Source organism: Durio zibethinus, chromosome 9 (genome assembly GCF_047325235.1).
Source record: "Durio zibethinus cultivar Kanyao isolate XHJ-2024 chromosome 9, ASM4732523v1, whole genome shotgun sequence".
Lineage (NCBI taxonomy): Eukaryota > Viridiplantae > Streptophyta > Magnoliopsida > Malvales > Malvaceae > Durio > Durio zibethinus.
This window is the reverse complement of record NC_143170.1, coordinates 5,310,164-5,321,363: the sequence shown is the minus strand read 5'-3', so window position 1 is coordinate 5,321,363 and position 11,200 is coordinate 5,310,164. Positions and strand designations below refer to the sequence as shown.

The 11,200-nt window shown below is 33.8% G+C and overlaps 2 protein-coding genes and 1 pseudogene across 8 annotated transcripts; 1 reads left to right on the top strand and 2 right to left on the bottom strand.

Annotated features, from left to right (window-relative positions):
* On the top strand, positions 1 to 2,071 carry LOC111309008 (dof zinc finger protein DOF4.6-like). Of its 2 annotated transcripts, XM_022907769.2 has the most exons (3): positions 1 to 181; positions 676 to 767; positions 852 to 2,071. In XM_022907769.2, the coding sequence occupies exons 1-3, from the start codon at positions 158 to 160 to the stop codon at positions 1,453 to 1,455; spliced, it is 720 nt and encodes a 239-aa protein (XP_022763504.2). In that variant the 5' UTR covers positions 1 to 157; the 3' UTR covers positions 1,456 to 2,071. The 2 variants fall into 2 exon arrangements, with proteins under 2 accessions (XP_022763504.2, XP_022763495.2); XM_022907760.2 differs by having other exon boundaries at positions 3 to 181; positions 676 to 2,071.
* A 1,189-nt stretch (positions 2,072 to 3,260) lies between these two features.
* Positions 3,261 to 6,427, bottom strand: LOC111302833 (uncharacterized; annotated as a pseudogene). The gene is made up of 6 exons (XR_016344885.1): positions 6,353 to 6,427; positions 5,666 to 6,143; positions 5,380 to 5,578; positions 5,000 to 5,097; positions 3,961 to 4,034; positions 3,261 to 3,697 (listed from the first exon to the last, which is right to left on the bottom strand). The product of XR_016344885.1 is annotated as an uncharacterized LOC111302833 (transcript).
* A 333-nt stretch (positions 6,428 to 6,760) lies between these two features.
* Positions 6,761 to 8,635, bottom strand: LOC111309020 (protein yippee-like At4g27745). Of its 5 annotated transcripts, none has more exons than XM_022907807.2 (3): positions 8,385 to 8,635; positions 7,667 to 7,791; positions 6,761 to 7,213 (listed from the first exon to the last, which is right to left on the bottom strand). In XM_022907807.2, the coding sequence occupies exons 2-3, from the start codon at positions 7,757 to 7,759 to the stop codon at positions 6,986 to 6,988; spliced, it is 321 nt and encodes a 106-aa protein (XP_022763542.1). In that variant the 5' UTR covers positions 7,760 to 7,791; positions 8,385 to 8,635; the 3' UTR covers positions 6,761 to 6,985. The 5 variants fall into 5 exon arrangements, with proteins under 5 accessions (XP_022763542.1, XP_022763552.1, XP_022763562.1 ...); XM_022907817.2 differs by having other exon boundaries at positions 7,667 to 7,794; positions 8,390 to 8,635; XM_022907827.2 differs by having other exon boundaries at positions 8,390 to 8,635.
* Positions 8,636 to 11,200: the final 2,565 nt, after the last annotated feature.

Below are 11,200 nucleotides of genomic sequence, written 5' to 3'. Positions count from 1 at the left end.
CCAACACATGGAACAACCACCACAAATGCCATCTCTAAAGTGTTCCATCCTTTTTTCTTTTGGCTTTAAGACCAACTTCCTAGCAAAGTAGGTGATTTTCTTTTCATTGAAGACTCCATAGCTTCCCCCCCTCCCCCTTTTTTCTCACTCTTAAGCCATGGATACCGCTCAGTGGCCACAGGTAATAAAGGGGGCCTTTTCTTTGCTGTTTTAGATCATGATTTTTTTTCTGAGTTGAGGCTTTCAAAGCTAATTAGTAGTATGTAGCTTTGGGTTTTGAGTTCTTTTTTCCCTTCTCTCGTTGATTACTTGCTTTAAAGTTCCACTTTTTGGCCATGAGATGATGTTGTTCAGCCCCCACTAATAGTTTGAATTTATGTTGCAGTTGTTTAACATCTTCATTTTTTCCCGAAAGTACTGCACTTTTTTTTCTTTTTTTATCCACCATCTGATGAAAGGACTCCGGAAAAAGTTACTATTATTATTTGTTTTTAATGCTGGTGTAATCTTCAAAGTGCAAAGCAGACTCCTTTGTTTTTCTCTATCTTGTTTGTTTGTTGTTTCATCTTTGTCAAACAATTTATTTTGTGAGAGAGAATCACTTTTCTTTGATCACGAAGTAATGCTTTTTCGTGTCTTTTGTTTCTTTTTCACTTCTCTTTTTAAAAATTTCAGGGAATTGGGGTAGTTGAGCACATGGAAGCTTCAAGACCTATGGTGGAGAGAAGGGCTAGGCCTCAGAAGGATCAAGCTTTGAACTGTCCCAGGTGCAATTCAACTAACACCAAATTTTGTTATTATAATAACTACAGTCTTTCTCAGCCAAGATACTTCTGCAAGACTTGTCGAAGGTATTGGACGGAAGGTGGTTCCCTAAGGAATGTTCCTGTTGGAGGAGGTTCAAGGAAGAACAAGAGATCTTCATCAAAGAAGCTTGGTGATCTGACCCCACCTGGTCTTCCTCATTCTACTTCTCAAAACCCTAAGATCCATGAAGGTCAAGACCTTAACCTAGCTTATCCACCGCCAGCTGAAGACTACAATAGCTTTTCAAAATTCGTAGAGGGGTCCTTTAACACTGGTAACAACAGCAACCACCAGAACCCTAGCTCCTCCTCAACTTCGGGTCATCTCAATGCCATGGAGCTGCTGAAGACTGGTATTAATTCAAGAGGTTTGAGTTCATTCATGTCGATGCCCCTTTCTGATTCAGACACAGTGTACTCAAGTGGGTTTGCAGTGCAAGACTTCAAACCGATTCTCAATTTTCCTCTTGATGGATTTCAAACTGGCCGTGTGAATCTTCAAGGCGTACAAGAAAGTGGTGCAAGGCTTTTGTTTCCAATGGAGGAACTGAAGCAGGTTCCAAGCACTACTAAAGAATTGGAGCAGAATAGAGGCCAAGGAGAATCAACTGGATATTGGAATGGAATGTTGAGCGGGGGTCATTGGTGAAATGAACAGCCAAATTTAACAATATGGTTAAACAGGACGAAGTTGGTGTTTTTTCCGCTTTTCTTCTTTCATGGTCGGTGACTAGTTTGATGTTTGATTACTAACGGTGAGGGTACATGGGCTTCAGTCTTTCTTTCAACTTTATCCTATTGCTACTTTCCCTTTTACTTGTAATGTTGTAGTACCTTTCGCTACTCTTTGATCAGTGTGGGTGTTTGAAGCTTCTTTTTAGATCGGCTTCAAAAGGTTGACGCTGAATGCTGTCCATAAATAGAAAGCAGCAGAGGACTGTGAAAAGAATTTTTTTCTCTTTTCTTTTGAGAGCTTCCAGCTATAAGACAAGAGAGAAACTAGAGTTCTTGGCTACTTGCTGCCTCTTGGGGTTGCATTGCTCACAGTTGCACTGTTAATTTGGTTCACATGTAATTTTTCACCACAGCTTGGGGTGTGATTTAGGAGTCAGGGATCCTCTCTCCGGTGTCTTATGTTGTTGATTTTCTAATAAATGTTCCATGCTGTTTGGTAGCCAAAGTTCAAAAAAAAGAAAAAAGCATGTTAGCAGTTTGATGAACATATAGTGATTTTGGTTGAATCAAATTTGTTAATTTTAATTTAACATTGGGATTTGGTAGGGTGAGTTGGAATGATGGGCATCAATCCTTCGCAGCATGCGTTCTCTTTCTCTCTTTTTTCCTTTTCTCTTTTTGCTTGGCAACAGGTCACAAGTGTCGGGTCTTTATCAGCACCATCTGGGTCTTGAGAGATTCTTCCGACCACGTTTAAAAGCAAACCTTCATAACCAAGTGTGCCATCTTGAGAAGGAATAAGCCAGAATGAATTACTTATTAGGTATGACCCCATATCAGCCATACCTGCACATGCTATTCCACTTACTACTACGTTCTCCTTTTCTTTTTTCTTGGTACATAACTTTTTCTTTTAAATTAACAGCTTGCTTGGGGATAATTAAGTTTAATTCCTACACTTATTGTGAATGATTTCAAGATATAATTAATATTTAAATAAATTTAGATTAAGGATCTAGATTACTTAAATAATCAAACGAGTTAGGTTTCAAGCGTAGGCTAAGTTTTTGTTTTTCTGGTTTTGTATATCATGGTTGCTTTGTTTTGGTCACTCGGAGTCAGGGTTGGACGACGCTGGTATAGGAATGTGCTCCAATTGCATGAAATTTTCATTAACATATTTCATTTTCTTTACTAGTAGTATCGAAGACAAAGAAACTCTTTGCTTCACTAGCATTCCAATCTCCGGTCATGGTGTGAGACCCACAAACATTCTCATTGGGAGCTATGCTCAGGAATAATCTCCTGCACCCTAGCAAAATCAATTCAGAGATATACATATGGTCATATGGCTCTGGATTCCATGATTTATGTAACTATATATTTTATGGTAGTATAGCATTAGTAGAGATGTAGCCTTAGACTCTCAAAGACAAATTGAATTATATTTTTTGGTCCAGCGTGTTAACCACTTAAGGGAGTTTCAAAGCCGTGAATTGAGGTTCGCCAGTCACCATCTCCGACCCCATTATTGAGGTCTCTTAATTTCTTGCCAAACTTGGGCATGTCAATATCAAACTGTGTATCATTTTTGTTTCCTTGGGATGGTTTTCTTTTGCTGTCATGAATCAATGGATGGGACAAGATTTTCAAACATTCGGAATCAGCCTCTCTAAGAGTGTAGGTGATGATTAGAATTTATGTACGTTTTACCAGTTTTTTCGCTTCCTTTTTACTGTTTATTATGATTGCTGGAGGTATCAACTTTCACCCATGAAATACAAGAATATGCATGCCTTTGCCTGCTTATATGGTTTTTCGTGATTATTTTCGTTCTAAATCACGAATAACAAAGCATATGAATCATCAAATATGTCCTTAAAAATGTATTTTCACAAGGCATATCCGAATGATTCTTTGAAAAAAAAATGTACTCCCTTAACTTAACTAGCACTGACTAACAACAAACAGAGTGTTGGTTCCATAATAAAATCTTTGCATCTCCTAAATCCAGAACCCTTCGGGCTTGGATATGAAGAGCTGTCAGTCTCTGGTCTGAATCAAGAGTTCAGCCGTATTGACTTGCGGCCCATATAAAGGAAGCAGATTTTTCACGGAAAAGTTTTCTTACGTCTTCATGAATGGTTGCCATGGGAGACCTTTCCCTCCCATTTACATGTCCAGTGAGTAGAAGCAAGAACTCTCCGCATTTCAACCTGATCAGCAGAATGGTCTTTCTTTTTCAGTAAAACTGAATTAGTGAGACATGGCATAGCATTAAAAAGACAAATAAGTATTTGGAGATCAGTTTCTTCTACACATATAAACAGGAAAACTTCATTGAGAAAATAATACATTTCCTAATTCATTTTCATTGGGTTTACCACATAGGATATAGACATAGTAGGAAATAAACAGGAGCATTAGAAAATAAGAACAAGGCGTTGAAATAAAAATCCCAGCTACTATTTTCAAGTACCTGAGATTTTCATCCACTTGGTTGTCTCGTACCAGCTCTGCAACTTCATCAATGGCATTACATGCTTCAAAATTCTAGGGAATAATAGCAAAAACATTATGCATGCATACATCGGATAGAATGGACATGTGAAAGAATCATTACCAGAAATCAAGCGAAAAAGTCATGGGGAGCCTTTCTTTGGCTACATAGTTTAGAAAAAAACCTCTGCTCAACTTCAGGGATTAATGATGCTGTTCTCATGTCCAGTTAACCTGAATGTTTCCAGTCCTCATGAAACTTTTTCTGTTTTAGTGGCAAAACTAGGTTTCCATGACCTATAGTTTCTGGGAAGACCTATGAGATGGAAATGGTGGAAGGACTGTTGCAAATCTAAACATCTAATTACAATGGCTATTACAAATTATTCTTCCTTAAAGGAACATCCTTTCAAGAAGCTTTTTAATTGCAGATCAGAGAGGATTTTGATGGACTATTAAATAAATATTTGAGAAAACCATTAACTTCTTAGAAGCCGATAGTGTTAATCTTGTCAAATGGCAGGAACTCACCAATCCCTGTTACTTGTATGAAAGCTGAAAAAGCACAGGAGAGAACTGGCATCTTATATCTTCATCATTAAAAGAGCCACAATTGAGGGGGAAAGAAGTGAAGTTGGGTGTTTTTTCTTCTATTCCCCTAAAAACCAAAAGGCTATAAAAGAACATTTTTGCTTTCATTCAAATATACTATTGATGGAGCTAAACACCGTCTTTGACAGCTAAACTTCTTTAAGGACTAAGATGGAAATGCATTAAGAATGGCATGATGAATTTACAAACCAAACAAGCTGAAACAGATTTCAAGGTTATGCAACCATGATGATGCAGTAAAAAAGGTCAGTAGCATTAGCATCAGTATAGAGAGCTATTAATAAAAATTGGCAGCCAAAAAATAAATTTTGAAATGAAACTAACTAGACTATAAATTTAAACTAAAATATTAGTGAATTTTGCTAAGTAATACATTAGCACAACCAAAGATAGAAAAAAAGAAATACCATTTGATTGGCTGAGGAAACAACATTATTGAGATAAAAGAATCCAGGTATGCACCTTGTTCAAGAACACCTCGAGTTGATACCACATTCATCAAAACCTGCATCACATCAAATACTCAAAGATTACATTCAATATTGATATTTGTATTCCTCAAAATATTTGGCTAAATGCAGGCAAATTGCTGCTGTGAAACAGCAACCAATTTGTTTTGTTTTGACACAATGTACCATGCTTATGCTATATTCCACAATGACATCCAATGTCACTTTTCAATCCCTCTTCCCATTTTCCATCAACAAGAGAACTGTCAGTCATTAATTCATCTTTCTATAGAAGCACAAATCTAAATACACTTTCTTAGAAGTATATATAGAATCACCGGGATTGCTTTGTGTTGATGGGCCAAACGAGTGCTTTCCAGGTGAAGTAGACAGCAACCTTCCAAGACGCAATAGCAACTTCCGCATCCGTGGAAGGACTGTTAATCTTCATTGGCTCCAAACTGAACATATGATCCAAGCTTCCCGCTATGTCATCCTCATTTTCCTTCAATGAATGCTCAAACGACACTGGAACCACTGCACCCAAAAGATCCAAATTTCACACAAATTAAAAAAAAAAAAAAACCCAGAGATTTTTAAAAATGGTATTTACAAATTATGAACCTTGGAGGTCGAGGATGGATTGGGTGTGGGAAAAGAGAAGATGGAGGACTCAGACTGGGCTAGGGATCGGAGGGATTTGAGGAGGCAATGGAGGCCACGGACACGGAGGAGAGAGAACTCTGCGGGCATCACAGAGACCAGCGCGGAGAGCGAGTGTGACTTCTCTGAAGATTCGTTGCTCGTTGAGAGAGTTAACTAGTTCTCCAACCGCACTCGTTGCAGCAGCCGATGCTGCTTCTGATTCTGGGTTCCTTGGCGATGACGATGATGGAGACAGAAATTCGTTGGAATCTGTTTGCTTGCTCCATATTTCTTCTTTCAAGTTCGTACATGTTCTTTTTTTCGTTTTTTTAATACTGTTTTCTCTATCGAATTGGACAATGGACACAATCTCAAGTGCTGTTTGGTTTAGGGAATTTTGGGTGGAAAAGAAAATAAAATTCTTGTGTTGGGTAAAGAGGGAAAAAATGGAGGAAAACTAGATTGAAGAAAATATGGGAAAAAACCTTTGACTGGTTATTTTCTCTATCTTTCCAGCAGGAAAACCAAAATCGCGGGGAACCAATAACTTTCTGTGTCTTGTTATACATAAACTTGGAAAAATGATCCAATCCCTATTTTGGATTACTGTTTCTCAGTTCAATGTCTGTTCTATGATGGTTCTTAGGTTCCAGGATAATTCTACACGAGACAAATTGAAGCGACAACAGCATTCAAACTGAAGGATACAATAAGTTTAACTGCAGAATGCAAATGGTTCATTGTCCCGTTACATTCTAAACATTGAGCTCACATTGACATGGCAGACTATGAAATGATACAAGTCTAATACGACACTCAACCGATTACATATTTCTCAAATATATGCCAAACTCTATCAGCCTGCAGCTACACTGGCATCTCACTATCCAAACCAATCCACCTAACTCATCTGAACAACAAATTCAAATGTTTCATCTCCTAAAGCTTGAAAACCAATTGCTTTCCTGCCACAGCAAAGGATTTAGGAGGAAAGGAATGAAGTCTAATATTCATGTAACAACCATTTTAACCGAAGCTATTTACACAATGCTGAATCCATACTACACAGTGAAATATCGTAGAAAGTAGTTGACAATGCCACAATTTATTAACATGGGAATTGCCAATCCATCTTGCATCCTTTGGATGTAGTATATCATACATGTTAAGAATGCATGGTGGGAAACAATGACAAATTTCCAATGGGCTACAAGTTTCTGTACAAGATGAAAATGAAGCATTGATAAAATTACATCAACACAGAAATAAATGGAATTAGACCCTTAAACTGTGCAGCTGCTACCAGTTTTCCTTAACAATCTTTGCCTTCTCAAGTATAAATTTCCCTTCCTTGTACTTCTGTGATGCCTCGTAAGCTCGCTCATATTTCCAGCCTAACACCTCATGGCAATCGGCACAATAGATATCAGCAACGGTGTGGAGACCAGTTAAGAGATGCCTGTCTTCTTTTGGTCCTACTGTTATATTCACTGCGTGGGAGAACAAAAATGCCCGGCCATTTCTTCCCTAAGAACAAAATTATGGAAAAGAACGTTGGACAGAAGTCCCCTAAGATCATTTATCACCGTGAAAATTGAGATTAATTTAAATTCTGTAACATTCAATTCAATTCATTGTTGATATAAGATGATGCAATTTTTCGGAATTGTGTTCACTCTACACAAGATATACACGAGTTATGGTCCAAGACTAACATAAACAAGTGCAAAACTTCCAATATTACTTGATCAGTCGATCATTACTCTCAAGATAAGGACTTTAATTTCCACCCTGGTTCTGACTATTTATGAAGTGTTTCAATCCAATGATCATAATTCTCATTGTGTATGAAGTCTTTAGCATAATCCAATGATCATATGCAGAAAAATCTATGCTCAATTTAAAAATCTGAAACTACCACATAAAAGGTAAGGTGCTAGTAAAATTTCAAAAGAAAATTTCAGGATCTTTACGCTTTACCTGAAAATCTTTGGAAATTATATCATCATGGAGAGAAACACGATTTCGACAATTAAAGCAGCTGTACAATCCTGAACCGAAGGATTCAGCCATTGATCAACAGTTTTCAGGCTCTACTACCCTCCCTACTGACAAAAGAAACACACCCAGGAAAGGGGAAAAAAGGAATATCAAATCAAAACCAGAAAACAGTTAACCAAGTTAAAGAAAAAAAAAAGAATTTACTGTACCAGTCTATGTGATCAAAACATGAACAAGAAAAGAGAAGAAAATATGAAACTCTTCACCTAAAACACTAAATTAAAAGTATTTGCGTGCAAGATTAAACCAAAAGTGGGTTCCAAGGAAAGCAAAAATTCCATATAAGATACTACAAATTCTGATTAAACAATGGGTGTGATAAAGACAAGATCGGTATCAATAATAGCAACAGGATGTCATTAATAAACTAAAAAGAAATAAGAAATAACAAACAGAAAAGTTTGAAGTAAAAAAAAAAAGAAATAAAATAATAGAGGAAATCCCATTGACTAATTCAATTCTATTATACTAATTGAAATGGATGAGGATGTGAGCTGTAAAATCGAAACATGAAGTCAATAGCCAAAAAGAAAAGAAGGATCTTTCTCTTTTTCGTTTCTTGATTTTGAAAATCTGAGAATTTCCAAATTCTTTGCTTGAAAACTAGAATTTTCACTGTTTACTCAATAATACTAACCTGACCTTTCAGAGTAACAGTTGGTGTTCATTGAAGAATAATGGGTATTGAGAAGAGAGAGAGAGATTAAAAAAAGAGAGGATTTTGAGATTTTTCTTGTTTTCTGAAAATATTCTTGAGTAAAGGTTAGACTGTTTGTTGTTGAAGAAATGGGGTAGTAGGTGCGCACACGCGCCGAAAGTAGAGCTTGATGTGCGCATGTAACGTCAGTTCCTACTGGCTAAGGAGATTGGACTGTTGTTGTTTGAAGTGGGTTCGCTTTCCTTGCTTCAAACTTAAACACTCTTCGTGTTGTTGAGACTTCACAAAGTCGCGTGAAGTTCAGGCTATCCTTCCGGGAAATTTACTTGTTTACATTCCCTTCCAGCCAGCCTCCCTTGTCTTTCCAAAGTCAATCTTCTGTAGAGTTTTGTTCTGTTATTTTTTTTTTTAATTACCATTACTACTTATCATTTTATCATTTGCTACTATTTCTATTTTTTTTTTTATGTATCCATTTTAATAAGATAGTAAAATTTTTAAATTTTATAAGAAAATTAAAAAAATTGATATATATTTTAATTTTTAATTTTTTAGTATATTTTTAAAATATGTATTATCATATTATTTTTTAAAAATATAAAAATTTTACTTACAAAGTATGAGATGATTTTTGTTTTAATAAGAGTATTTAGTAGTTCTTTTTTATATTTAATATTATCAAATTTTAAAATAATTATTTAAATTTAAAATTTTAACATTTTGTTAATATGTCACGCTGCTATTGATTACTATTTCTTTCGTTTATTTCCTTAAAATGCTAGATCTACCGCATCTTTTTAGTAGTATTATATTTGTAAGACTATTAATGGCAATTTAATTTAGTCATAAAGCCTCGAAATTTGGTGCGTTCAATTAATTATGTTCTAAGATGGTTCATATCGCCAAAACCCTAAAGAAATGTTAATATAAAAATAAGAAAATCGAAAAAAAAAAATTATTTTATTTTTATTTTGTCTAATCTTAAAAAAAATTTTGAGAATTAAAGCATAAGGGAATTTAATCCAATTACCTATATTTAAGAACAAGAGAAAAACCTCACTATAATTGTAAAGATTATAATTATAAAGATTATAAAAAATACAAAACAATCAATAAACAAATAAACACATGGAATATATTTTATGCTATAAAAATAGGAATTTTCTCCAAATTTCCTTCACAGCTCCACGAGTCTATCTCTACATTATATAAATTATAATTTTAAAGTCCTACTTTATACTTATAGGCCAATTAATTTGTCAACTAAGTAAACTTGATGAACAAGAAACATCTTAACCAATCCCACAATAGTATTGTTAAAAATATAAATTATGAGAATAAATATATATTTCATTATTATTTTTTATTTTTTATTTAAAAATAAATAAATTATTTAATATTTTATATCAAAATAAAATATATGATACTTAGATAAAAATTATAAATGACTTTAACAAAAAAAATATCAAATAATTAACTCAATTGTTTAAAACTCATATTTTTTAATAAAAAAATTTTAAATTTAAATCTTATCGATATTAACGAGAGAATGAATAATTTTTTTATCTCCAAATTTTCTCAAAGCAACCAATTAAATTAACACCTACAATCACTCACATTAAAGAGAACGCTCTTACGATTGAACCAACTATAAATTTGTTAGATACCTTTTAAAATATCTAACCTACATATATTTTTGCTAACACTCGTCTTGGGTACATAAAGGAAATTGTTTAATTTCTTAAAGAGATTTTAAACATTTTGAGACACCAGTAACGAAATCAACAACCCCTCATACACAAACCAGCTATTGCCGGCATCAATTACCAACACCACCAGAACCAAATCCAAAAAATATCCGAAGACCCGAAAATACAAAAACAGCAACACAAAGGCACAACAATAATCAATAGTTCAACAAAATTTTACAAAAAAAAGAATCGGCAAGAAAGGAAACGGCAGGTTTCGACGGTGGAAATTTTCAATTTTGGCTTTTAGATCTAAGGTTTTTTGGGCCTTTTTTTTGCAAAAAATAATGGGATAGAAAGAAATAAAAGGAGATAAAAAAATTTTTGGTGCTTTTCGGGATAATTCCTAACACCGACAATCGGTGGTCGAAGCCGGTAGACGGCGATTGATGGCTGAAATCTGGGCTAGCTTGAGTTTTGGCTGGCTCTTGGATTTTTAGAAAGAGAAGCTCTCAAAGTTGAGAGAGAGAAAATGATGAAAATAAAAAATGATGGGTTGGATTGTTGATTTGTGTTATAGTTTATTAATTGATTATTTATTAATTATAATTTACTTATATAAAATAATTATTTAATTATGATAATTTAATTATTAAGTAATAATTAATTATGTAAGTAATATTTTATCAAATAAAAAAATAACTTTTTTAAATTTAATTTTTTAAACATAATAAATTCATAAATATATATGATTTAATTTAATTGATTTATATAGTTATTTTTGATGATGTTAAATAAATTTGAAGTTTAAATTTTAATTTCAAATTTTTTTATTTTTATGATATGATTTTTTATAAAAGAAAAATTTTATTCTTAGATTGTATCTGTTTATTAAATTAATTTTAATGATGAGATTTAAATTTTAAATTTAATAATTTTTTTTATTTTTAGATTTTTTTGTAAAAAAATTAAAATAAAAATCTCGATTACTTTTTTTTTTTCAGAAAAAAGTGTTTTTGGGGTTTTAATTTTTATTACAATTACAAAGACAAAAAACAATGGAGAAATAGAGAAGGAAATATAAGGAGCAATCATGAAAGAGCAGAC

Excerpts from the sequence above, each read along its gene's own strand:
- LOC111309008 (XM_022907760.2), top strand. The coding sequence starts at position 158 with ATGGATACCGCTCAGTGGCCACAG. Across the intron at positions 182-675 it reads ATACCGCTCAGTGGCCACAG|GGAATTGGGGTAGTTGAGCA; the intron begins GTAATAAAGGGG and ends TAAAAATTTCAG.
- LOC111309020 (XM_022907807.2), bottom strand. The coding sequence starts at position 7,759 with ATGGCTGAATCCTTCGGTTCAGGATTGTACAGCTGCTTTAATTGTCGA. Across the intron at positions 7,214-7,666 it reads TAATTTCCAAAGATTTTCAG|GGAAGAAATGGCCGGGCATT; the intron begins GTAAAGCGTAAA and ends TTTTGTTCTTAG.